The sequence below is a fragment of the Oratosquilla oratoria genome, chromosome 17, assembly GCF_046742065.1.
Source record: "Oratosquilla oratoria isolate Oo_2021 chromosome 17, ASM4674206v1, whole genome shotgun sequence".
Taxonomy (NCBI): domain Eukaryota; kingdom Metazoa; phylum Arthropoda; class Malacostraca; order Stomatopoda; family Squillidae; genus Oratosquilla; species Oratosquilla oratoria.
The window spans coordinates 19,118,746-19,144,572 of NC_134793.1; the positions used below are offsets into that span (position 1 = coordinate 19,118,746).

The 25,827-nt window shown below is 39.0% G+C and overlaps 1 protein-coding gene across 3 annotated transcripts; it reads left to right on the forward strand.

Annotated features, from left to right (window-relative positions):
- Positions 1 to 2,309: 2,309 nt before the first annotated feature.
- On the forward strand, positions 2,310 to 15,009 carry LOC143034472 (uncharacterized). 3 transcript variants are annotated; one of them, XM_076200570.1, is made up of 5 exons: positions 2,310 to 3,088; positions 3,287 to 3,356; positions 4,827 to 5,061; positions 12,985 to 13,094; positions 13,361 to 15,009. In XM_076200570.1, exons 1-5 carry the CDS (start codon positions 3,078 to 3,080, stop codon positions 13,997 to 13,999), a joined length of 1,065 nt encoding a protein of 354 aa, XP_076056685.1. In that variant the 5' UTR covers positions 2,310 to 3,077; the 3' UTR covers positions 14,000 to 15,009. The 3 variants fall into 3 exon arrangements, with proteins under 3 accessions (XP_076056685.1, XP_076056684.1, XP_076056683.1); XM_076200569.1 differs by lacking the exon at positions 2,310 to 3,088 and having other exon boundaries at positions 3,142 to 3,356; XM_076200568.1 differs by lacking the exons at positions 2,310 to 3,088; positions 3,287 to 3,356 and adding an exon at positions 4,092 to 4,604.
- Positions 15,010 to 25,827: the final 10,818 nt, after the last annotated feature.

Genomic DNA, 25,827 nt, shown 5'->3' on the forward strand with positions numbered 1-25,827 from the left:
CAGATCTTCATTGCTGAGTGGCTTATCATGGGACTGTAGCAATTCATTCACATCATCTTCATCCACCTCCTTGAAGCCAGCCATATGTGAGAGCCTGACGATGTCCTTACGAATGGGTGCCACATCACTAAATCCAATGAAGTCATCAGCTGGCTTGACACACTCGGGCCACAGTTTCTTCCAGCAGCCATTCATTGTTTTTTCTGTCACCTCATTCCAGGCTGCACTGATATTGTCAATGGCCTTCTTGATATTATAATTGGCCCAGAACTGCTTGACTGTGGGCTTGTCTGAGCTGTCAGCCATGTTAACCAGCTGACTCATTGTGCGGCGCTGGTAATACGCCTTGAAAGTGGCTATTACACCTTGGTCCATGGGCTGGACGAGTGCTGTCGTGTTTCTGGGCAGAAACATCACCTCTATGTTGTCTGACCAATCTTCCATGGTTGTTGGGTGGCTTGGGGCATTGCCAACCAGCAGGAGAAAACGGTTGGCGATGTTCTCTCGGGAAGCATAGTCACGCAGTGCAGGGGACAAATAATTTGCAACATAATGCTGGTTCATAGAAGACGTCATCCAGGCCTTCTTGTTGGATCTATATATCACTGGGAGATATTCTTTCACATAGCCCTTAAGTGCCCTTGGGTTTTCACAGCGGTAGATCAGTAAAGGCTTCAGCTTCAGGTCCCCAGCTGCATTACCACCCAGCACTAGGGTTAATCTATCTTTGGATGGTTTAAACCCTGGCGTTGTTTTCTCCTCCTTGGCAATACAGGTCCTTGATGTCATTTTCTTCCAATACAGGCCTGTATCGCCGTAATTTATCACCTGTTTGGTACTGTAGCCACACTCTTCAATGTGTTTTTTCAGTGTTGGTATGAATGCTGCAGCGGCAGGCTCGTCAGAACTTGCTGCCTCACCAGTCATCTTGATGTTGTGTAGGGCTGCTCGGGCTTTAAAACGGTCGAACCAACCCTTACTGGCACTGAAAGTTGACCCATCCTTAACTTCATATCCCTTCTTATGTAGATCATTATAAATCGAGAGGGCTTTCGTTGTCACAAGGGAGGTAGAAAGAGAATTGCTGCGGCGAGACAGGTCATCAATCCACAGCCTTAAGAGTCTCTCCATTTCCTCCATTATTGGTTCCCTCTGCCTCGTCAGCGTCTTTGCCATTAATGTAGAAGCTGTTTCACCAGCTTTCTTTACACTGTCTCCTTGTTTGATTATTGTGGAGACAGTTGATTGGGGCAACTGCATGATTCTGGCGATGGAGTTAGCCCCTTCACCTCCCTCATGGCGCTTAACAATTTCAAGTTTTTTCTCCAACGATAAACTCTTCCTCGGTCTTTTGGGCTTTATCTCACCAGTAGTAGTTGTTGCAGGCCGCTTGGAAGCCATCACGTTATTTATTCCTCTCGTAAAAGCAACAGTGAATGCGAAATAGTAGCAGAAAACACAAACACTGATACTCGGGCCGAGGGAGTAATCACAACTGAATAAAGAGTGGGATTATGGGAACGCGTTTCGATGAGTGGCCGATGGACCATGGGTGGCGCTACGATCACGGTGCCTTTGTTTACAGTTTGATCGTATAATCGAGCGCCTACACCAAAACAACGAGCGTATAAACGAAATATCGGATATCAAACCATATATAATATGTGTGTGTGTGTGTCCACGCGCGCATGTGTATGGAGTTTTTGAAGAATATGTGTCCCATTTGGGGTCCCTATTCTTCAAAAGGGCAAATACATACATACACACACATATATATAATTTTTTATTCTCTACCTGACCCAACCCCGACTGCCTTCGCTCTTCAAAAATATATTTTCATTCTTTTCAAAATTCTCCAGTTATATCCCCAATTTCCAATTATATCTAGATTTGAATTAATGTCAAAGATTTAACGACCGCCACCCACCCCCACCCCGGCGGAAAATCGAACCCCGATCTCTCTCGTGTGTGGGGGATTGTCATCACCAGACAGTGAATGGATGTTTGGTCCATGGGCCAGTAACCTAGGACGTTTGGGCAGGGGGATGACCTTAGATGAACGTTTGAGCAAGGGAATATAAAATTGTATTACCTTATATATATATATATATATATATATATATATATATATATATATATATATATATATATATATATATATATATACATATATATATATATATATATATATACATATATATATATATATATATATGTGTGTGTGTGTGTATATATATGTTAGGTTAGGACCTAACCTTTCCTAACCTAACAGTTAGGTTAGGCTAAGTTAAGTCAGGTTGGGTTCATCACAGTGTATATAAGAAAAAATCACATTTTGTACCAAGGCTCAAATGTTCTTGGTTGCTGGGCCATGGCCCAAACGTACTAGATCCCCACTATTCTACCGAGAACTACTGCTAGCCATTGTGGGGTTGCATTTTCCTGTCAGTGAACTCTGAGTAAACAACTACTACAAAATAAAAACATGATAGGTTAAAAGGAAATTAACACTTAGAAATACTATGCTTTTCTTACTTAAAGAGTAGGCATTCCTTTAATATACATCACCAACAAAAATTAAGCTATCTTTAGTTACCCTCCAAAATACCCCCCCCCCCCATTTTTTCTCTCGATGTCGTTGTCCAGCCTTAGTAGACAATTGCTTACCCTTCTTATTGTCTTCTTCCTTTTGTTCCTTGGTTGTGAACTAATGTTCTTTACCCAGCCAATCGTTCTATCTTATCCTTAACATTTCTCATTCCCAGACATTTGGTCCACCCCCTTCACCTTTTCTAGTATTCAGTGACCTCTACCTATGATCCAATTATTTAATCTGTCATGTGTATTACGACTAACTTAAAAAAAACTAATACGCGAAGCGTCGTACAAGCTCTGTCCTCACATTGTGCTTATTTCGATACAATCATCTATTCATTTGCAGGGGAATGAGTTCTGTTGTTTCGAAGTTATCAAATGTACCAGGTATCGTAACTTGTAGGACTAGCCCGGACCCGTTGTGGTTCAAGCTTCTACCGCCAGATGTCACATGAGTACCTTTAAACACAGAAAGGTGCGACATGACGATACGGTAATTATCAGTCACGTGACCCAGGGAACCATTTTGTGGCCAAATCATTTTCGCTCGCGCTTACTGTTCATTCTTTCTACTGATTCTTCGAAAATATTGTCTTTGTGCACTGAATATGCCGGGTTGTTGTGCATTCGGGTGCACCAACAGAAATGACAAAGGTTTCAAGATGTATAGATTCCCTTCTGATCCCAACAGGCGTGAACTGTGGGAGAATAAAGTTAACCGTGTGGGATGGAAATCCACTTCATCTTCAAGGCTTTGTGAGGTAGGTCAGGTTTAGATTTTTGATGTGAGGTGCATTATGTAGTATGCATTATATAAACAAAACAAGTTTATTTGGTAATAAATCACATATAGATAAAGAAAAAACATTTCGGAATTACTAGTACAAATGCCGAAGATAAAAAAAAAAAAAAAAAATAGTTGGGTCTCTGAACTGTAAAGATGAATTAGATAATATGTCTGCATTTCCCCATTTCTTTAAATTGCATATATATACATATATATATATTGTAATGAAGTTACACATGATATATCTACTTTTAGAAAGGCAAAGAAAAAAAAATAGATCAGTAACTCTGGAGACGACAGTTGTTTTCGTCATCTCTAATCAGTCATACTTAATATATGAAACATTTCCACCAACACACATCCTCCTACTTTTTTCTAGATGAAAGACAAAATGTACATTCACAGTGTCTTTAGACCAAAGTAGTGCTTGTAAATAAAAATATGTTTAATATCCTATTTTTTATATTGACAAGAGTATGAAAATATAATTTACTCTCTGCCACAGATAAGCAACAAAATGCATGGATTATTTTCATACTAGGGTTGTCTCCTTATATATTTTTTTTAATCACTGGTAAGTTCTGTGCAGTCTGTGAGAGACAACGTGTGTGAACTAATGCAATTTCAACAAGCTTGTATAAACTAAAATACGAGGCGTGTTTTTTAAGTAAGTATCGTTTTGAAATTCCGCCGTTATGGCGCTGCGGTCGGCACTTGGCACATGCGCGTTGTGTACCGCTAGCCACAGCCACCATTACGGAATCATCAGACCGTGTTAAGTTTATGAGAATTTCAAATGCCTCCGATTGAGAATGCCGCCGACTGTGATATACGCGCTGTGATTCGTTTTCTTACTGCTAAAGGCGTGAAAGCGGCTGAAATTCATCGTCAGATCAGTGAAGTGTATGGAGAAAACATTATGAGTGATGGGATGGTGCGGAAATGGGTGAGAGCTTTTAAAAATGGCCGTACAAATTTGCATGATGAGGAACGAAGTGGACGACCTTCACTCATTACTGATGATTTAGTGCAGAAAGTTTATGAAAAAGTGAAAGAAAACAGACGCTTTACGATTTCGTCCTTATCTGATCAGTTTCCTGGAGTGTCAAGAAGTGTGGTTTATGAAATTGTGACAAAACACTTAAACTATCGAAAGTTGAAGATGTCAAAACAGCCCTGTTGCAGTGGTCCCTTTATCAGGCGGCAGACTTCTACGAGGATGGTATTCAAAAGCTGGCTGTATGATGTGATAAAAGCCTTAATGTTGGTGGAAATTATGTTAAAAAGCAGATTACAGTACAGGCTTTCATGTAAAAATAAAATTGTTATGAAAGTCTACTTGTTTCATTTTTATTTCAAAATGGTACTTATAAAACATGTCTCATATGATATTGGTATTTTTTATTTTATTTTTATTTTCTATTATTATTATTTTTTTTTACAGGCACATTTTGATAATCATCAATTTGAGAATGGTCGTATAGATCAAAAGAAGAAGCTGAAGGGGTCTGCGGTGCCTACAATATTTTGTCATCAAAGGACACCAAAGGCAAGAAAATCTATCAAGAAATGTGGTCCATCAACAAGTGGAACAAGTCCATCAAAAAAGTGTGTGATATCCCATCGTGATGACCATAACTATGCTGCTGACCTACAAATTCAACGATGTTCAAGTTCATGTAAGCATTTTCTAATTTCAAACAATCTTTTTTAATTTTTTACATGTATAGAAGGACTAGAATTGCTGAAAGTGGACATCTTCATATTTCCAGTTTTTATTCATTGTTGCAAATATTGAAAAACCGTGGCCTACTGTGAAAAAGCAATTCTTCATAACACCTGTATATTTATTTCAGTCATGGAATTTGGGTGGATCACCTAGTGAAGAAAATAATTTGAAGATGCATTATCATTTTTTTTTTTCCACAGGTCATTCCATTTTATAGTTGTTATATGTTTTTTTAGCTTTCATACCTAATTAACTCATTCATTCATTCACTGTATAACCCCAAATATAAAAAAAGTGATGTGAAGTGGAATCATCACACTGTCCATTGCAGAAGTGGAAGTACTGAAAGTACTTGATAGTGTTGTATTTACCTAATATAAATTAGGCAAGTACATCACTATCAAGTATGTGTCTGTTAAAAGTAGTTGTATGGTATTAGTAACTGTTTATGACATTAAAGAACAGAAAGGAAAATTCTTATCATTCTTTGCTGACAGTGAATCAGAAAAGCAAATGTTTGTGAGGAAATTAATGACAAAAGGAAAAAGTTACAAACTTGACCAAGTGTCAATTCAGTTTAACGGGTAACCATGAAACTCAAATGAAAATTTACATTTTCTCTTTTTTGTTATTTGTTTCCATGAGAACCATGTTTAATGCAAATATATTATCTCAAAAGTACTGGTTGAAGGACTTAATGAAAATATTTGTCTGCTAATCTGTATTCTAAAACACAGCATGCAGCACCATCTATTGGTATTAGTTCCGATGATGTCATGAGTTATCACCAACATAAGCATCCTGGAGCAAAACAGAATATCCAGTGACATTTTTTTTATTGTCTTTTGAGAGTAGTCTTGACTTCCTAAATATCTCTGACAGCAACCATTATGTGTGGATAGATGGCCTAGTTATGGGCTACCATTTTGAACTGGAATACATCTCTGAAGTTTTCATATTGGTGCTTACCTGTGTGCATGTTGGTTATGGAATGCTGTCTTTGGGTACTCAAAAAACAAGGGTAGTATATGTGATGCATTAAATATTTTTGTAGTGTGCTACACAATCCTGCAGGATGTTCACACTACACCCCCTAGTTGCTATAAGCTTTGTAAACAATGATGTCTACATCTTATCCCAAGTGTGCCAGTAAAAGAGTTAATTATGGTGATTTGTTACTGGATAAAACTAATTATTCTCTTCACAAGTTAGATACATTATTTTAGATTATTTATACACTGTATAAAGAAAGATTCACTATAAGTATTGCTAAGAACATACCAATCTGTTCCAGCAAATTATTTTTTTCATTCATTCCTGTACTGCACACCCTTACTTAGCCAGCTACTAAATTGATAATAGTGAATACATCATAAAACTGAAATTAAGTTCCAATATAGGTCTAATAAAAGAATATTACTGTTTCATACAGTGTTTAGTCAATATTGTTTCTCTGAATTCAGAGAATTTTGTATTTAAAAAAGATAGAAAGTTGAATTGTTTGTGTCTGCCTGTTGTTGTTGTTGTCATTCCCTAGACTGTCTGTCCGAGCAGTCCCGTCTCCCCAAGGAAGGCCACAGCCGAAACTGGGTTTTCCCACAAATCCTTTATAGAGTGTATGTTGTGTTGTTTGCGTGCATGATTGTGTATAATGCAGTCTTCCATTATGTGTTGTATGGTATGGGGTGAAGTGTTACATCCTGGGCAGCTGTTCACAACACGGTCGTCCAGCCTCTTCTGGTAGCTTAGAAGTGCTGGGTGGTGACCGCATCGCAGTCTGGCCAAGTGGACTCTGTCCTTTCGTGGGAGAGAGGATTCAGAAGGGTGGATATCAGGGGGTCTGGCATGCAGCAGTGTGTTGTCTTTCAGTGTGTTAATGGAGCGGTGAGTGATATGATTATGAATATGTTTCCGGAGGCTGGTATTTGGTGGTTGTGGAGGAAGAGAAGAGAGTATCTGTGCGTAATAAAGGTCTTTGGGTGTAGTTTTAATGTTTCTTGGTGTGTGTGGGTGTTCTGCTATGTAGTGTAGCGGGTGTGATGTGTTTGTGGTGGCTGCAGCAAGTGTTTGTGTGCCTCTCATGTCGAGGTGGTCCTTGACTTTGAGGACTTTTGTTTCATGGTGTAAATGGTCTGTAGGTGATGTATTTGTGCAGCCTGTAATTGTTTTTAGGGCTTTGTTTTGTATGATTTGAAGGGTGTTGTGGTGTGTCTCACTGAGATTAGGAGCCCATGCAGGACTCGCATAATTCATCACTGAGCGTATGCATTGTTTGTATATTGTTATATTAGTTTCTTTGTTTTGTCCAAATTTTGTTCCTGTGATTGACTTAAGTGCATGGTTTTATGTAACTTGAATTAAATAGTGATCAGTAATGTTGGAAGCCCTGAGAACACCATGTTCTTAAGTAACCTATATTCTGTCTTATTTTATTTTCCCTTTGTGTAATTTCTTTGTTAGTCTCTTATCATTTCTCCTGGTTAGTCTTTTAAGCTTATTTATCTGATAAATTTAATGTAAATTTCCAAAAACAATATCTCGTATAATTTATTTTGCATATGCTTAAGAAAAAAAAATAGTATTCTCGTACGAGAATCCAGCCCCATCATATAGCTCTACATGTATTTTCTGTCATGAATGATATTGTGCTGGGCAGTTATCATAAGCTTTCTTCTGCCTTTCTCTCTGAATTTTATATGTTATTGATATATTATTATTATCTGCCTCTTTTCTCCTATTCTTTTCATCCTAATAATGTAATTTCCTCAGTTCTTTCCTCCTGTCTGGGGTATTGGCTGCATGCTATTGTGATGTTGAAATCTGCTCAGTAGCATGCACCTGATACTTCAAGGTCTATATGGGGTGCCTTTACTGACCAGAGCCACACATTATTTTGATTGTGATAGAAGAAATCTATATTCATGGAGAAAGGATGCCTCTTTATTATACTGCAACTGCCCCTCTGTTATCCTGTCTCTCCACCCATGCACATTAAAAGACCCAAACCTTAAGGTTCTGCTTGGAAAACTTCTCCCAGACCCTCTTATGCTATGACTTCTTGTAAGAATGTACCCATTAGGGTTAAAGAGAGCAGGATGCCTAGTCCCATCACTCATCAATTTTATCTGCCTTTTATGACCTGAATGGGAAAACTCTGTGGCAGTATTCTGTCTTCCCCCTATCACAGGGGCAATGGGGGGTTTAAGCAAAAATGGAAATATATATTCAGAGAAGAGGTATAGGACAGTATTAAGAGTGGGACAGTTGTAGTAAAACAAAGTACCATAATTTTTCTATGAGTAGATAATTCCTCTATCATAGACAAAGTTATGTGTGACTGGTCTATAGGGGCACCCCCATATAGACCCTAAAGTGTCAGCTACATGATACTGAGCAGATTTTACCATAAAATAACATGCAGCCAATACCCCACCTATTTTCTCTGATCTCCATAAATATGTTTTTATGTTCAGTATTAAAGTTGCATGTGTTTTGCATTTAGTGTTTTACTTTTCTTTTGTTATACTGCAATGTAGTTTAAATTATTGTTGCCATGATGAGTCTCGAGGGCCATGGAGAAACAGATGACCATGAGCAAGAGCTGATAGAGAGAATGTATGTACATATATTCCATGACAGATGCATTTCAGTAATTCAGAAAAATTGATAATCCAGGAATCCTTCAGTCCCCTGGTTGGCAGAGTTTTGAGTTTCAACTTGTGCTGGGAATGGACTCCAGCCTGGCCTACATATTACTCAAGGAGGATATGTTATACTGCTGTGGAAACCAATGACAGGTGTTCCTGCAAAGCTGCCCATTTTCACAACCTGTCTACCCCCTTACCTCCACCTGGAGGTGTAGCTCATAAAAAGCTACTGACTGGCAACTACACCCCTTCCCCTACCACTGCAGCCATTGACTAATATATTCCCACACTATAACATAGCAACAGTCCAAAGTTTCCTCTTAGAGAAGTCTGTGGAAGGGTCCAAGGCCTGTTGTCAACCACTGTGGGGATGCAGGTTTTCCATTTAGTGAAGCTTAAGGCAACAGTTGATTGAACAGCAGTCATGATGTGATGTGATATGATTTAACATCACAAACTCCACCCATCGGAAGGCTAGGATGGTGCCCCTTACAGAAGACTTTGTAGAGTGGAATTTAATGAACCATGCCCTTGGTTCAACTTCGCCAGTGGCAGGATTCAAATCTTCATAACCTCGACCTTCACCACAAATAACAATGCCCTAACCTGGTCAGCCAGCAATTGCAGCAAATGATAATGAACTGTGAACTCCACACTTTTGCTAATAATCATTATACAACTTGACCCTGGATGGCTCATGATATATGCAAAAAATACACAAGCAAGTACAGTCAAACCTCAGTTCTCAAACATCTCTGAACTCGAACAAATCAATTTTCAAATGAAAAATTCGAGCTAAAAATACCTCTGTTTTTGAACAAAATTTTTATTCTCGAACAACACTGACATGTGGCCGCCGATGAAACAGAAACAGTTCTCTGTTGACCACTGAGCTGAATAGTTGCACTGTGCTTTCGTTATCAATTTTATTGCATTCAGCATTTATTTTTCCTCTACTAGCCTTCATTCATGGCTCCAAAGAAAGCAAAAAGTGATACTGGTCAAGGAAAAAGAAAAATTGTGAGAAAAACAACTGAAGTGAAGAGAGAAATTATTGCAAAACATGAAAATGGTGTTCATGTATCTGATCTTGCTGTACAGCATGGTATGGCAAAGTCTTCAATTTGCACTATTCTCAAGAATAAGGAAGTGATAAAGTCGGCTGATGTTGCAAAAGGAGTGACCGTCGCTAGTAAACAAAGACCACAAATATTTGAGGAAGTGGAAAAGTTGTTGCTTGTTTATATAAATGAGAAACAGCAGGTGATAGTATCTCTGAAGCATTTATATGTGAGAAAGTGTTAGCAATTTACGATGATCTAGTAAAGAAAAGCCCTGGTACAAGTGCTGATGATTTTGTATTTAAAGCAAGTTGATGGTTTGAAAAATTTAAGAACAGAAGTGAAATTCACATTGTAGTTAGGCATGGTAAGGCAGTAAGTTCAAATAAGGAAATAGAAAAATTTGTGGTTGAGTTTGGTGAATTTACATGGCTTATACATGGATGGGGTGGTGCGAGAGGTAAATGCAAGGGTAGTGGGCAAGGGATTGGAGATGGTTAAAGAAAATGGAGAAAAGTGGGAGGTGAGCCAGCTGTTGTTTGCGGACGACACTGCGCTTGTGGCAGGATCGGAGGAGGGATTGAGGAAGTTGGTGGCAGAGTTTGTGAGAGTATGTGATAGAAGAAAGCTAAAGATAAATGTGGGTAAATGTAAGGTGATGAGATGTACAAGGGGTGAAAGTGGCATTGGACTGGAAGTGAGCATTAAGGGAGAGCAACTGGAGGAAGTGGATAGTTTTAGATACTTGGGTGCAAATGTGGCAGGGAAAGGTGGAGTGAAAGTGGAGGTAGAATGTAGATTGAGAGAAGCGAGTAAATGCCTTGGTGGATTAAAGAGTGTAATGAGGAATAGACATTTGGGAATGGATGCTAAGAGGAGACTGTATGAAGGAGTGATTATGCCAACAGCACTGTATGGGGCAGAAACATGGAACATAAGAGAAGAAGAGAGAAGGAGTTTGAATGTGTTTGAGATGAGGTGTCTGAGAAATGAGGAGGTGAGGAGGAGAACAGGGGTGGAAAAGGAGCTGGGAGATAGGGTTGATGAAAGAATATTAGGATGGTTTGGACACATGGAAAGAATGAGTATAGAAAGACTAGTAAAAGAGGTATGGAAGGCAGATGTGGAGAAATAAGGAAGGATGAAGTGAAGGCAGTTGTTAAGATGATGAAAGCAGGTAAGGCACCTGGTCTGGATGGATGCCATGCAGAATGTCTAAAAAAAAGGAGGTACAGTGATGGTGGACTGGCTGGTGAGGTTATTTAATGTTTGCTGGAGAGAAGGTAGAGTGCTGGAGGACTGGAGGAGTGCCTGTATAGTTCCACTTTACAAGGGAAAAGGGGACAAGTGTGAATGTAGTAGTTTCAGAGGGATTAGCTTGTTAAGTGTAGTTGGGAAGGCTTATGAAAGGATCTTGATTGAGAGGATTAGGAGAGGAACAGAGGGAGTAATTGGTAAGGAACAGTGTGGATTTTGGATGGGTAGAGGTGTAGGTCAGATTTTTGTGGTAAGACAGATATGTGAGAAAGCTATAGGAAAGGGAAAGGATGTTTTTTTGGGCTTTTATGGATCTGGAAAAGGCTTATGACAAGGTAGACAGAAAGGCATTGTGGGAGGTTTTGCGGATATATGGGATAGGAGGAAAGCTTCTGGGAGGTCAAAAGTTTTTATGAGAGTAGTAGAGCTTGTGTCAGGATTAGAAATGGAGAGAATGAGCGGTTCAAGGTAAAGGTGGGACTTCGTCAGGGATGCATTATGTCACCCTGGCTGTTCAACTTGTTCATGGATGGGGTAGTGCAGGAGGTAAATGCAAGGGTGGTGGGTCAGGGATTGGAGATGGTTAAAAAAAAAATGGAGAAAAGTGGGAGGTGAGCCAGCTGTTGTTTGTGGACAACACTGCGCTTGTTGCAGGATCGGAGGAGGGATTGAGGAAGTTGGTGACAGATTTTGGGAGAGTGTGTGATAGTAGAAAGCTGAAGATAAATGTGGGTAAAAGTAAGGTGATGAGATGTTCAAGGGGTGAAAGTGGCAGTGGTGCAAATGTGGCAGGAAAAGGTGGAGTGAAAGTGGAGGTAGAATGTAGATTGAGAGAAGCAAGTAAATGCCTTGGTGGATTAAAAAGTGTAATGAGGAATAGAAATTTGGGAATGGATGCTAAGAGGAGACTATATGAAGGAGTTATTGTGTCAACAGCACTGTATGGGGCAGAAACATGGAACATAAGAGAGAAAGAGAGGAGTTTAAATGTGTTTGAGATGAGGTGTCTGAGAAGTATGATGGGGGTTACTAGGCTAGATAGAGTGAGAAATGAGGAGGAGAACAGTGGTGGAAAAGGAGTTGTGAGATAGGGTTGATGAAAGAATATTAGGATGGTTTGGACACATGGAAAGAATGAGTGAAGAAAGACTAGTAAAAGAGGAATGGAAGGCAGATGTGGAGGGAGTGAACATGAAGGGACGTCCTAGGATGAGGTGGATGGATGGGGGGAAGAGGGGAATGTCTGTTGAGGAAGGACGGGAGAGGACAGAAGACAAGGGAGAATGGTTGCATATGGATGATGTTGTGATGCATGAGGTGAGGTGAGGTAGTATGTGTGAGCAAAATTTTGTGTGAGCAAAATTTAATGCAGCCTGAAGGGATTTCTCCCCGTCTTCCCCTTTTATGCATGGGGGGACAGAGAGGGGGTGTCGTCAATTTAATGAAGTGGCCTTGCTGTGGATGTGCTGTGTCTTGCGACACTGCTTCTGACCCAGGGCAGTGGACAAGGTGCAGGGATGACCCGTCATCCAGGAGGTGCCAAGATAAGAGGGAGGGTGGAGGGGTGTGGAGTGTATTCAGGGATGGAATGGGTGGGAATGATTTTATGCCTTTTCTTTTTTGGCTACCTCCCTTGTAAGGGGGGAAAAGCCTTGGTATAAGTATGTATGTACAGTATGTATGTTTTTTGTTTGATTTACACTTTTATGTTTTATTTATTATATGATATATAAAGTGTAATTAGGTAAATAAGCATTCATCTGGTGCTTGGTAACGAATCAATGTCTTTTACATTATTTGTAATGGGAAAATTTGATTCGGTTTTTGAACAATTCAGTTTTAGAACAGATTTTTTTAATAAATTGTGTTTGAAAACAGAGGTTTCACTGTAATTGTTTCATTTTCCAGATCATCCAATGAAGGCTCAACTCAATCATGGAATGGTCTCACCACAGTTGAAATGGTCCACGAAATTATCAACAGAAGTGCCTATTGAAGAGGAGGAAGCTAGCAAGCAAGTAAGACTGCCTTTCACACCTGCATTTGACTTGAATATCTTATCCTTGTATATCTTATCACTTTACTTTGGCCCACATTTGCTTCTTTCTGTCCTCTCTCTGCTTTCCTTGGAAAGTTTGATAATTTATGCATGAATCAAGTGGTGGTAAAGAAAAAAAATGTCTAATAGAAAATAAATTGAATGTTAAATTAAAAACTGCTTTCATAAAGTGGCTGCAAAAATAGGTTTATTGTAAATCCTGACATTATGTTTCATATATTTTAGGTTGAAATGACCACCAAAAAGAAGATTGCTGACTTTGAGGGCTCTGTCTACACCCATATGCTTCCATTTAAGTGCTCCCCGCATCCTAGGGAGCAGGCAATACAAGACCTAGAGGAAAGTTCTTGTAGTAGTTTTAGTAAGGGATGCTCAAATATGGGTCAAAAGTCAAAATCAAAACAGATGGGTGCTCAAAGAATATCCAAAACCAGAGGAAGAATAACCAGGGGAACTAGTAATGGAGGTGGTTCTGATTGCAGTGATGAAGATACTGTTGTTGATTTTCCTTTCATCCATGTGGATATGGAGCATTTTGCCAAAGAGGAGCTTAATGGCAATGATTTGGTGATTAAGGAGCACAGTGTTGGTAAGGATTTCTTGACTAAAGAAATAGATGGCATAGATGAAATTGTTGTAAAGGAGGAGAAGGATGTTGATGAATCCATGATGAATGAGGATGAATTTCGTGTCAAAGTAGAAGATAGTCTTGATTGTGTTGTGAAGGAAGAAGTTGAGATTGATGAAAGATTGAAAGAGGAACCAGGAGGAATACAAGCAGATTGTAATGGAAAGGAAACTAAGGAATGGTATGTAGAGGGATGCACCATCAAACAAGAAGTTGAAGAAGGACTGAATGAGTGAGAATTTAAAGACTGGTTGTGTCCTTTGTCGTGAAAGGGGCCAATGACAAATACCTGATAGTGGTGGCCCTGCAAGTTATATCGCAGAGAATTATCTACCCTCTGCCCGTTTACAAAACCCAATAATCCATGAGGAACAGGGAGTTGGTCCCTGTACTGGGCACAAAAATGGATTGTATTTAAACTCTGTGCTTGTGAGTGATTTAGTATGTTTTCACTGTAAGACCTACTTTTTTTTTCCCTTAATGGGAGGGTTTAGTCACTGGTTGTTAGTTCTTGGTATGCAAAAAAAAAAAAAAAAAAAAAAAAAAATGGGTAGACATGAAAGTAAAAAGAAAATTTAAGTTCTATTTAGAGATCAAGTGGCACCACCTAAGAGCAGGTCTTCATGGTGGAGATTAGCCTGTTAATGGGCTTTGGAGATGGACAGAGATGATGAATCTCTGACCTCCATACTACAGGAACATTCTATTCAGGTGTCCATTGTTGGTTCCAAATGATGCAGTTATAGAACATGAACAGGGACTTGCTGAAGTGCTATGGACATATCTAGAGAGTGGAAGGGGACAGACTGATCAGAATTGCATATGAGGAAAGTGTAGATGGATGGGACAATAGAAAAAAGGAGAGTGAATGTATGAAAACTATTATATTAGAGAAGCAGATGTTTAGGTGCATGGTGGGTGAATTGAAGAGGAGATACATGATTGATGAGAGAATGACAAAGAAGAGGAAAAGGGGAGGATGTAGGAGATGAGAGAGCAGAGCAGGAGTTTTCATTGGTAAAGTGTATAAATATATAGAGCTAGGAAGCTTATCTGTATATTTTAGTTTCAATATATGAAGATGAGTGAGGAAATAAATTCCACCCTTCTAAATTTGTTTTGGCTGAGGCCCAGATAAACCCACCAATGGTAATTTCACAAGGAACTTTTTTATGGAGAGAAGTGCTATAGGTGACCAAAAGTGCATGTAAGCATGTGTCTGTCTCTGGAGTACACAATGACCCAATGGGTCCATGAAAACACAAGGTACAGAAATAATGAAGAGCCATCGAAACTAGATCTAATATTTACAACAGAGCCTGAAATAGTGCATAAAGTCCAGTATGAGACACCAATTGGAAAGAGTGACCATGTACTCATCGAAACTATACTAAAGGAAGAAATAGACATAGAGAGGAACGAAAAAAGCATAGGAAAGGAAGACTGAGGTACAACAAAACAGACTTTACAAAACTAAAGACATTCTTCCGGAATGCAAACTGGGAAATATTTTACAGGGAAGAAACAGCAGTGGAAGAGAAATGGAATATATTGATGGAAAACTACAATGAAGGGGTAAACAGGCCATGTACCAAGACAAAAGCGAGAGAGAGAGTACATTTAAATGTTTGGTTTCAACAAAAGATGCAGTGAGGCAAAAGACAGAAGGGACAAAGCTTGGAAAAAGTGGAGAAAAGACAAAAAAACAAAGCAAATGGCAAATTTATGTTAACTATAGAAATGAGTAATGTTAATGTGAGAAGAGAGGAGAAAAGGAACCATGAGAAGGATATTATAGACAAATGCAAAGAGCAACCCAAACTATTCTATCGGTATGTGAATGGTAAACTTAAAAACAAACAGGAATGGTGAAAACTATGCCAAGGAAACATAGAATACACAGAAGATTTAGAGATGGCCGAAGTCATGAACAATCACTTTAAATCTGTTTTCACCAGAGAGAAAATACCGAATTGTGACATAGACAAAAACAAGAAATCTCCCCTCATGAATGAGTTTACAGCATCACTAAAGGAAATATCAGAACATTTATCAAGGCTGGATGTCAGAAAATCACATGGCCCGGACGTATTGCAAATTGGATTCTAAAGGAGTGCAAAGAAGAACTAACAGACAAAATACACATCTTAATAAACAGCTCACTCAAAGAAGGAAAGATACCCGAGGACTGGAAAAACGCTAACATTGTACCAATACACAAAGGAGGAAACAAAGAAGAACCCACCAACTATAGGCCAGTATCACTAACAAGCACCATTGCCAAAATTTGTGAGAAAATAATCAAGAATAGATGGGTAAAACATCTGGAAGACAATGACATATTAAACCCAAGACAATTCGGATTCAGACAAGGAAGATCATGCTCCACAAACTTAATATGCTTTTACTCAAGACTAATAGACATAGTGCAAGAAAGAAATGGATGGGCTGATTGTGCATTCCTAGACTTGCAAAAAGCCCTTTGACAAAGTACCACACAGAAAACTATTAAGAAAACTGGAACACCATAGGAGGAATACAGGGAAACCTACTAAAATGGATAGAGGACTTTCTGACTGGTAGAAAGATGAGAGTAGTGCTCAGAGAAAAATATTCAGACTGGAAAGAGGTGATCAGTGGAGTACCGCAAGGATCTGTGCTGGCACCAATAATGTTTGCTATCTATATGAATGACATGGATGAGGACGTGAACTGCTACATGAGCTTCTTTGCCGATGACGCCAAACTGCTAAGGAAAATAGAAACCGATGAGGACTGTGAAGCACTGCAAGAAGACCTAAATAGGGTATGGAACTGGAGTCAGAAATGGGAAGTGGACTTTAATACGAAGAAGTGTAGCATAATGGAGTTTGGAAAAAGCAAAAACAGAATATCAGGAAAATATACAATTGGAACCAAAGAAGTAAAGAAAGTAGGATCCGAAAAAGATTTGGGAGTAATTATCACGAACGACTTGTCCTATGATATACAGATTAACAAAATTGTCGGGGAGACTTACAACTTGCTAAGATCAATAAAAGTGGCGTTTACATACTTGGACGAAGACATGATGAAAAAAATAATTGGTTACATTGATAAGGCCTAGATTAGAGTATGCAGCGACATTGTGGTCCCCCAGTACCAAAAAGAATATAAAGAAAATAGAAAGAATCCAAAGAGCAGCTACAAAAAATGGCACCTGCACTTGCAAACCTATCATACGAAGAAGAGATTGGCTAAACTGGAGTTTACCGACACTGGGAGCAAAGAAGAGAGAGAGGTGACCTATTGACCAACTACATAATCATGAAAGGCACAGAGGTACTCGATAGTGAGAACTTACTTAACTGGGACAAAAGAAACACAAGAGGACATGGAAAGAAAATAAAAAACATAGCTATAGAAGAGAACTGAAGAAAAACAGTTTTCCTCATAGAGTTTTGGACACTTGGAACAAACTGGACAATGAAATAGTATGCGCAAAAACCATTCATGAGTTTAAAAAACAAACTAGACACTGCAAGATACAAAGGCGGACATCACGAGCATAGCTCCCCTTCCCACAAAATACAACTAGGTAAATACAACTAGGTAAATATACAATTATGATCACACTCTTGAATGTTGAATGATTCTGAAAAAGTAAGATCCAGTTTGCAAAAACTGCAATGTCAGTTGTGGCATATTGTTCATATACACGAGGATATTGGTCTATTCACTCAACACCAACACCCTCCCCCACCTTTCTCCAGGGATGAAAGATAGCAGATAAAGATAGATATTGAGGCATTCCAGAGTATTCCTTCTCAAAGGATTCTAGTCTAATACAAATGTTTATGTATGTACAGTAGGCCCATTTTTATTAGTCATTACTTGTAAGTCCCCATGAAGCACCATAACCTAGGGAGAAGAGTAGTTAAGGAATATACTGCTTGAGTGAGGTCTTTATTGTTATGCTTACATAGTGGGATTATTCAAGGAACATATTTTTTCTTATGTAGGCATGTCTAATGTTAATAGTATTTGATGAACATGTGACTGCATTTATGAGGCAGGCCATGTAAGTTGAAACTCTAAATGAACCATTCTTTAGACAAAATTTGTATCATTCTGTGAGGATTATAAAAATTATTTTTTCTAAAGAAAAAATTATTTTAGATAAATCACTGGTAATCTTCTAGTTACATAGAGTTACATTAAAGGTAAAAAAAAAATCACAAAACTGTATGTGAAACATCACCAGATATTTCTTTTTCATGGTATGATGGCTATATGAAATATGGTCACAAATTGAAATAATGATGTAACAATCTTGTGTCCCATAATGTGATTAAGTGAATTGTTCAACTGGCAAGTACTTGACAAGCTGTGGACTGGTAACCCATCACAACATTGTCAGTGAATTTGCCTAAAATATTGTAATATAACATTACTTACTATACATGTTGAAAGGTATTTAATTGGTCACTTGAGATAATACATTTTCTTCTGTAATGAATTTCATTGGCAAATGTAAGAGAAAATTTGTTCATTGAGTGTAAACTTAAAAATTCAAGAAGTGACATCAGATTATTGATGTGTTGATAATTGTATGATAATTGACTTTTATTTATCACTAATACAGTATCAGTTATGACCACTTGATAATCATAGGCTTGGCCATTCTTAATGACAAAAGTTGTCATTGTAGGAAATAAGAGTTGTTGAAAATAACTAAGAAAATGTCTTACATTCTTAAACTTTTTATGGGCATCACTACTTGTTTATGTTTGGGCCAAGATATGTTATATATAGATAGGTCTCATGAAAGACTATTGGGATGGTAAGGGCACGTGGAAAGAATGAATAAGAAAGATTAACAAAAATAATATGGAAAGCAGAGGTAGATGAAGTGAATGTGAGGGGATGACTGAAGTTGAGAGGGATGTTTGGGGTGAGAGAGGCTTTGATCAGGGAAGGGAGTAGGCAGGGGATAGAGGTGAGTGGAAAGGGACTGTGTATGGATAATATTTTGACACAGCCTGAAGAGATTTCTCCTTGTCTTCTCTATTTTCTGCATGAGGGGATGAGGAGGGAGGGTCACCGTGTTAGTGAACCATTCTTGCTGTGGATGTACTGTGTCTTGCTGCATTGTTTATGACCCAAGCAGTGGGCAAGAGACAGGGATGACTCTTTATCCAGAAGGAGCTAAGATAAGACTTAAAGCTAAAGGGGGGTGGCCATATGGCAACTTCAACCTCTGCTGGAAATGATGATGTCACAGTTGAGGCTTGTGAGACCATGGAAGCCACTGCTGGTATTGCTGTGGACACAGGGGGCATGGCAAGTGAATATGTAGTAAGTGCTGTTGTCGTGGTGTTGTTCTCGGACATGTTTCTTTTATTAAGTCGGGCTGCTGCTTGTGTCTGGAAGGTGTGGGTCAACACTCAACAGTGTGGAGGTTGCAGAGGTATCTGGTTGTGGAACTGGTAGGTGGGTGAGCATCTGTAAAGTACCTGTTGATATGGTACCCATCAGGTATGGCATGCAAGGTATTTAAGGCATCACTGGCATACCACAGTCAAACTTGCAAACCATGATCACTGGTATTGAATGTATTATCCATTCATTAATCTTATCCACATAAACTTGTCATTCCAGATAAGAATATTGATAAAGGCAGTGACATGATTCTTGTGCAGTGTATTTAGGTCTGTACAAATGCAGGAATCGCTTTACTACAAGGTGGGTCAAATACGCTGTACAAATGCAATACTATTTGGTGTCTTTTCTTCAAGAACAATTTTTGAACTGCAGTTTAACCAGTCACTACATCAACATCTACACTAAGATTCAATTCACACAAATAATTACAGTATTATCCTTGGTCACAGTTAACTTTTTTTTTCTTTTCTTCATGGTTCTTGCCTGTATCTCAACCTTGCAGGTGGTCTGAAACAATTCTTTTATGAATGCAGACACTCTCTGCCTTGTTTCACATTTCTCAACTTGTGAAAGGGGCTTTAATCAAGAGGGGAATGTCTGTTGAGGAAGGGAAAAGGTAAGGGATAGGGATGAGTGGAGGATGGTTGTGTATGGAGGATATTTTGTTGCACCATGAAAGGGATTTCTCCCTGTCCACTCTATTTTTTGTACGAGGGTATGAGGAGGGGGGTTACCGTGTAAGTGAAGCATCCCTGCTTTGGATGTGCTGTGTCTTGATGGATTGCTTCTGACCCAGGCAGTGGGTGGGAGACAGTGACAACCCTTTATCCATGAGGAGCTAAGATATGAGGGAAACAAGGATGGTGGAATGGGTGGAAACGGGTGTGTGCCTTGACTTGGTTACCTCCTTTACAAGGGGGAGGAAGCCCTCAGTGTATAGCTTACCTAAACACAAGTAGTGAGGGAATAAGACCATACCCTTTCATGGGATCTGCCTTACCTCTGGTAGATTGATTGCCCAAGCTTTAATTCACACCCATATGTCTGTTTTACCTTGCTTTATATCCAGCACTCATACTGTAGGTATGTTTTCTATATTCTTTGAAAGAGCATTCCAGGAGTCAATGGCTCAAATTGCAAACCAGTTCCCTTTCATGGTTGTTCTCCACTGGTCAGGCCATGCTAGTTTCTGGCTGTGATTCCCCCACGTTGTTGCTGCATTTGAAAAATTTGGAATACTTGATGTCATTCTAACTGTAGAGCAGTTTGTACTCCTTGATCATGCCACCCCTCTGTCTTTGGTCTTCCAGATTTGGACATTTAGTCTTACATCTCTCCTTATACAGGCAATCCCTTAATTCTGGTACCAGTCATGTTACCTTGTGTTGGACCTGCTCAAGCGTTTTGGTATCTCACTAGGTCCAACATCCCAGTTCTGAACTTTCTGTTGTGGCTCCCAATTCCAATTTTCTTCATGGTGTTGCATTTCTACATACTGTATTTCTGACATTCCTTGGGGTGGACTATTCTGGTAGAAAAGGGGATACTATGAACTAATCTTTACTTCTGTCAGAGAAGTCCTCATCTTTCATGTTTTCTGTGAAAAACACCCAATATTTGGCAACACTATGTAAATCAGCTTCATGCAGTCAGTAGCAGTTTGCCCTTGATAAAAGACACTTCCTTTGCTCCAGAGCTCTTGTGTTGCTGTGTCATTTTACTTTTTTTCATTCACTATGGGAAATAACAAGCATCTGAGTCCTTAAACCAGAACAGTGATAACTGTTCTTTGGAAAGCTAACAAACCTGTAGCAGAAATTATGAAAAACTGGTTATCAAATGTTCATGTGCTACAGGCATTTCAAGGAGGGTGGTCATGTTGATACACCACAGCACAAAGACTACTCTGGTATGCCTAGAAAAGGTGGAAACATTTTCTATTGTCTTAAAAGGAGCTTTGGAGTCAAATCCCTGTCTCACAGCTTGCCTAGAGAATGATCAAGATCCTAGAGTGCTGGGGAGTGTTCTGTGCAAAGAGTAAACTGCTGCATTCATGACCATGATTACAAAAATCATAGGCCTGTACAAAAGCCTATGCTTTCACACATACAAAAGCAGATGCACATTGATTTGGCTATTAAGCTTCAGTGGAGTGATGACCACCTATTAGAGGTGTTCAAGAGTGATGAGGCTATTTTTGCTATCATTTGTAACTGGCATGACGGCAGTGACCCATTTGACTCAAAATATCTGTGTAGCATCATAAAACACCCAAATTCCTTGATGTGTATCATAGTTTTCTGGCAAGGGCTTGGGGAATCTATGTGCTGCCAAAAAATGATAGAATGAATCAGAAAGTGTAAATAGACCTTCTCGAGAACAATCTTCACGAATCTCTGGATCGTGTTGGTGCCACAATTTCCCAGCAGGAATCAGTGTGAAAGTGGTTTGCAGAAGACTATGTTAACTTCATCAATGACTTTGAAAATAGTCCAGACATTAATCCCATAGAAATCCTGTGGTTCACCATTAAAAAATAAACATGTATATATATATATATATATTATATATATATATATATATGTATATATATATACTAAAAAGAGACAGAGTTATATCAACACTATGACTAAGCTTCAAGCACCCATTACAGTCTTGGACAAATATACCTCAAGGTCACCTATATCTAGCACTGTAATTTCCATGTCTGTAGGAAGAGAGATATAATGGAAACCCTACAAAGTAAATAATTTTTTTTTAATATTCTATTGTATTATTACCCATCATCCAGGAGGTGCCAAGATAAGAAGGAGGGTGGAGGGGAGTGGAATATATAGGAAATGGAATGGGTGGGAGTGGTTTCTATGCCTTTTTCTTTTTGGCTACCCCCTGTGTAGGGGAAAAAAGCCTTTGGTATATGTATGTATGTATGTATTATCACCCTGCTTATGCATGGATTTTTTTCAGGGATGTGCAGTTTATAGTTTATTGGCCCATGCCCAGTGACATGTCTTTAAAGAGTAACCACTTTCTAAATAAAAGAAAAATGGGAAACAAAGAAATATATAAAAACAGATGAAAAAGGAAATCAGGAAATGCATTCTTTTTTAGATGTAGTACAAGATGATTTCTTAAACAAATAATTGCCAACCCTATGAGGGGACAGAATACTGTAGACTTACTCTTAACCAACAATGGCAATTTAATAAGCATACAGGTAAGTGATACACTAGGTTCTAGTGATCATCAAGAAATAAGACTTAACATTAGATAGGAATAATTGAATAGTATGAGTAACATTCTAGTACCCGACTTCAAAAGGGTAAATTTTGAAAAGCTGAGGAAATACTTAAGTCAATTTGGAACTGGTCCAGGTGATGAATGGAAAATAACCTGCTAGAATTTTGCCTGCCCAACATAAATTCATACCCCCCTCCACAAGCAATAAGGGCAAATACTAATACTCCCAAATGGATGAAGGATAGGCTGAAAAATGAGATCAGAACAAAAAGAGGATTTTATATTAGGATAAAAAAGGGAGAAACACACCTTAGGTATAGGTATAATGAAATGGCTAGGCTGGTCAAAAAGAACACACACACAGCAAAATGTAACTACAAAATTAAGGTTGCCAGACAAGTGGAATCTAACGCGAAGGGTTTCTTTCATCTCAACAGAACTAAAAATAAGAAAAGGATAGGCCCAATTAAATCTGACAAAGATATCTTAAGAGAGTCAGAGATAGAAATGAGTGAGGCATTTAATAACTATTTTCTCTCTGTATTTACAAAAGAGAGTATAGATATGGTACCCAAGTGTGACCAGATCTTTAATGGGTACAAGAGAAATAGATTAACTAGCATCAACATTAGCAATGAAGAAGTACAGGTTCAAGTTCCCAAAGTCGGCATTTCTTTACTCAGAAACTCCCAATACTTGGTCCGAATAGAGCAAATTCTACCACATTCTATCACATGGCAAAAGCTCCCAGTACTCGGCTTTAATTTGGCAAACCACCACTATGGGTGGGGTGGCGCACACTCTGCCATGCCAGCCCACATTCTAAGCTAGGTATAGTTATTGTCGTGATCGGTGCTGCACTGCCCCATGTGTTGTGCTCAGTTTTTGGACATTATTATATATTTTTGTTCTTAAATATGCCGCTCAAACGTCCCGGAACACCCCTTAGTGAGTCTGCTAAAACAGAAAGAATAAAGTGCTGAGTATAAGTGAAAAAATAGACCTTTTGAGAAGGATAGACTCAGGAACATCGGTGCGTAAGTTGTGTGAATTTTTCGATGTCGGTTCTTCCACTGTGTATGACTTGAAGAAACAGAAAAAAACAATTGAGGGAATATTATGCTAAAAGTGCAACATTAAAAAGTATGGATTTACGTAAAACTATGAGGCACGATAAAAGTGAAGACTTAGAGAAAGCTTTGATGCAGTGGATACAACAGCATCGCATTGAAGGAATGAAAATTTCTGGTGAAATGGTGACGACCTAGGCCAAAAATTTCCATGAAAGACTTAAGTTAGATTACAAATGCCAATACAGTGATAGGTGGCTGCATAAATTCAAAAAAAGGTATGGTTTACTTCATGTAACAGATGAGACAAGTTCTGATGAGCCTGCCACTGCAGCATTCATACCAACACTAAAAAAACACATTGAAGAGTGTGGCTACAGTGCCAAACAGGTGATAAACTACAATGAGACAGGCCTGTATTGGAAGAAAATGTCATCCAGAACCTTTATTGCTAAAGAGGAGAAAACAACACCAGGATTTAAAGCATCCAAAGACAGATTAACCCTAGTGCTGGGTGGTAATGCAGCTGGGGACCTGAAGCTCAAGCCTTTACTGATCTACCACTGTGAAAACCCAAGGGCACCTAAGGGGTCTGTGAAAGAATATCTCCCAGTGATATATAGACCCAACAAGAAAGCCTGGATGATGTCTTCTATGAACCAGCATTATGTTGCAAATTATTTGTCCCCTGCACTGCATGACTATGCTGCCAAAGAAAACATTACCAACTGTTTCCTCCTGCTGGTTGGCAATGCCCTAAGTAGGTGGCCTGACATCCTCCTTTTGGGCACTTTGTCCTCCATCTCGCGCAACCTCACGCCGGACATGCATTTGTCCTCCTTTCTTGGGGTGTGACAAAAATAAATAGATAAATGAATAGATAAATAAATAAATAACCCTAGGTATACAATAATGCCGTACAATTAATTTATGTGGGAGTACCCAGGCCAAGGTCAACGTCGGAACTCGGCAGCCGAAGTAGACAGGAACTGCACAAGACCAATGTTGTAAACGTGTGATTGCATGTTTCACTTCTCAACAATTGGACTGCAGTCCTGATGTGGCCACGGTGCAGTGTGGTTTGGTAATTAATTTATGAGGTTAAGGAGTCTGAAAATGCCGAAAAGAAAGAGGGCAGAAATACAAAAAGAAATAAACCTCCAGGCAATCAATGCGAGGATACAACTAGGTTTTGTTTGTGTTGTAACTTGGTAAGAAATACGGGTATTTGTCTTTTGTCGGTTTTATTAGAAGTGAAAAATATGATTCACTTTCAGCTTTTTATATATATATATACATATATATACATATATATATATTATATATATATGTATATACAACTGTATATGATAATCATCGATATGCAGTGTCCTTTTTGGAAATTTGGAAATGGCCACCCAACAACCATGAAAAATTGGGCAGACAACATAGAGGTGATGTTTCTGCCCAGAAACACGACAGCACTCATCCAACCCGTGGACCAAGGTGTGATCGCCACTTTCAAGGCATATTACCAGCGCCGCATAGAGTCAGCTGGTTAACATGGCTGATAGCTCAGACAAGTCCACAGTCAAGCAGTTCTGGGCCAATTATAATATCAAGAAGGCCATTGGCAATATCAGTGCAGCCTGGAATGAGGTGACAGAAAAACGATGAATGGCTGCTGGAAGAAACTGTGGCCCGAGTGTGTCAAGCCAGCTGATGACTTCATTGGATTTAGTGAGGTGGCACCCATTTTTAAGGACATCGTCAGAGTCTCACACATGGCTGGCTTCAAGGAGGTGGATGAAGATGATGTGAATGAATTGCTACAGTCCCATGATAAACCACTCAGCAATGAAGATCTGATGGAGTTGGAACAAGAACGAGCTCTCCATGGCGTTGATGATGATGCGTCCCAGCGAGGCCTTGACATCACAACACTTCATGAGGTGTTATCTGGCGTAGATGCAATAATCGAAAAAATAAAGGAAAGGGACCCAAACCCAGCACGAAGTGGAACAGTTGCCTATAATGTTGAGCAAGCCTTCAAGGTTTACAGAGATATATTGGAGGCCAAGAAAACAAAAGCAAGGCAAACCCTTATTTCCAGCTTATTCAAATCTGCCGCTCCTCCCCACCCAACCCCCGCCCTGCAACAGCTGATTCGGAAATGCAAGGTATGTATAGACTTAGCCATAATCAAATATTTGAATTTTCCTTAGTGGGTCATAACCAAAAATTAGTTCTATTCCAGAATCACGCAAATATAGTTTTCACTTCTTTCTTACATTTGTGAGATTATTTTTTCTATGGAATGGTATGATAGTATCGCAAGTTTCATGTTAAAT

Excerpts from the sequence above, each read along its gene's own strand:
- LOC143034472 (XM_076200568.1), top strand. The coding sequence starts at position 4,179 with ATGCCTCCGATTGAGAATGCCGCCGACTGTGATATACGCGCTGTGATT. Across the intron at positions 4,605-4,826 it reads GGCAGACTTCTACGAGGATG|GCACATTTTGATAATCATCA; the intron begins GTATTCAAAAGC and ends TTTTTTTTACAG. Across the intron at positions 5,062-12,984 it reads TCAACGATGTTCAAGTTCAT|ATCATCCAATGAAGGCTCAA; the intron begins GTAAGCATTTTC and ends TTCATTTTCCAG.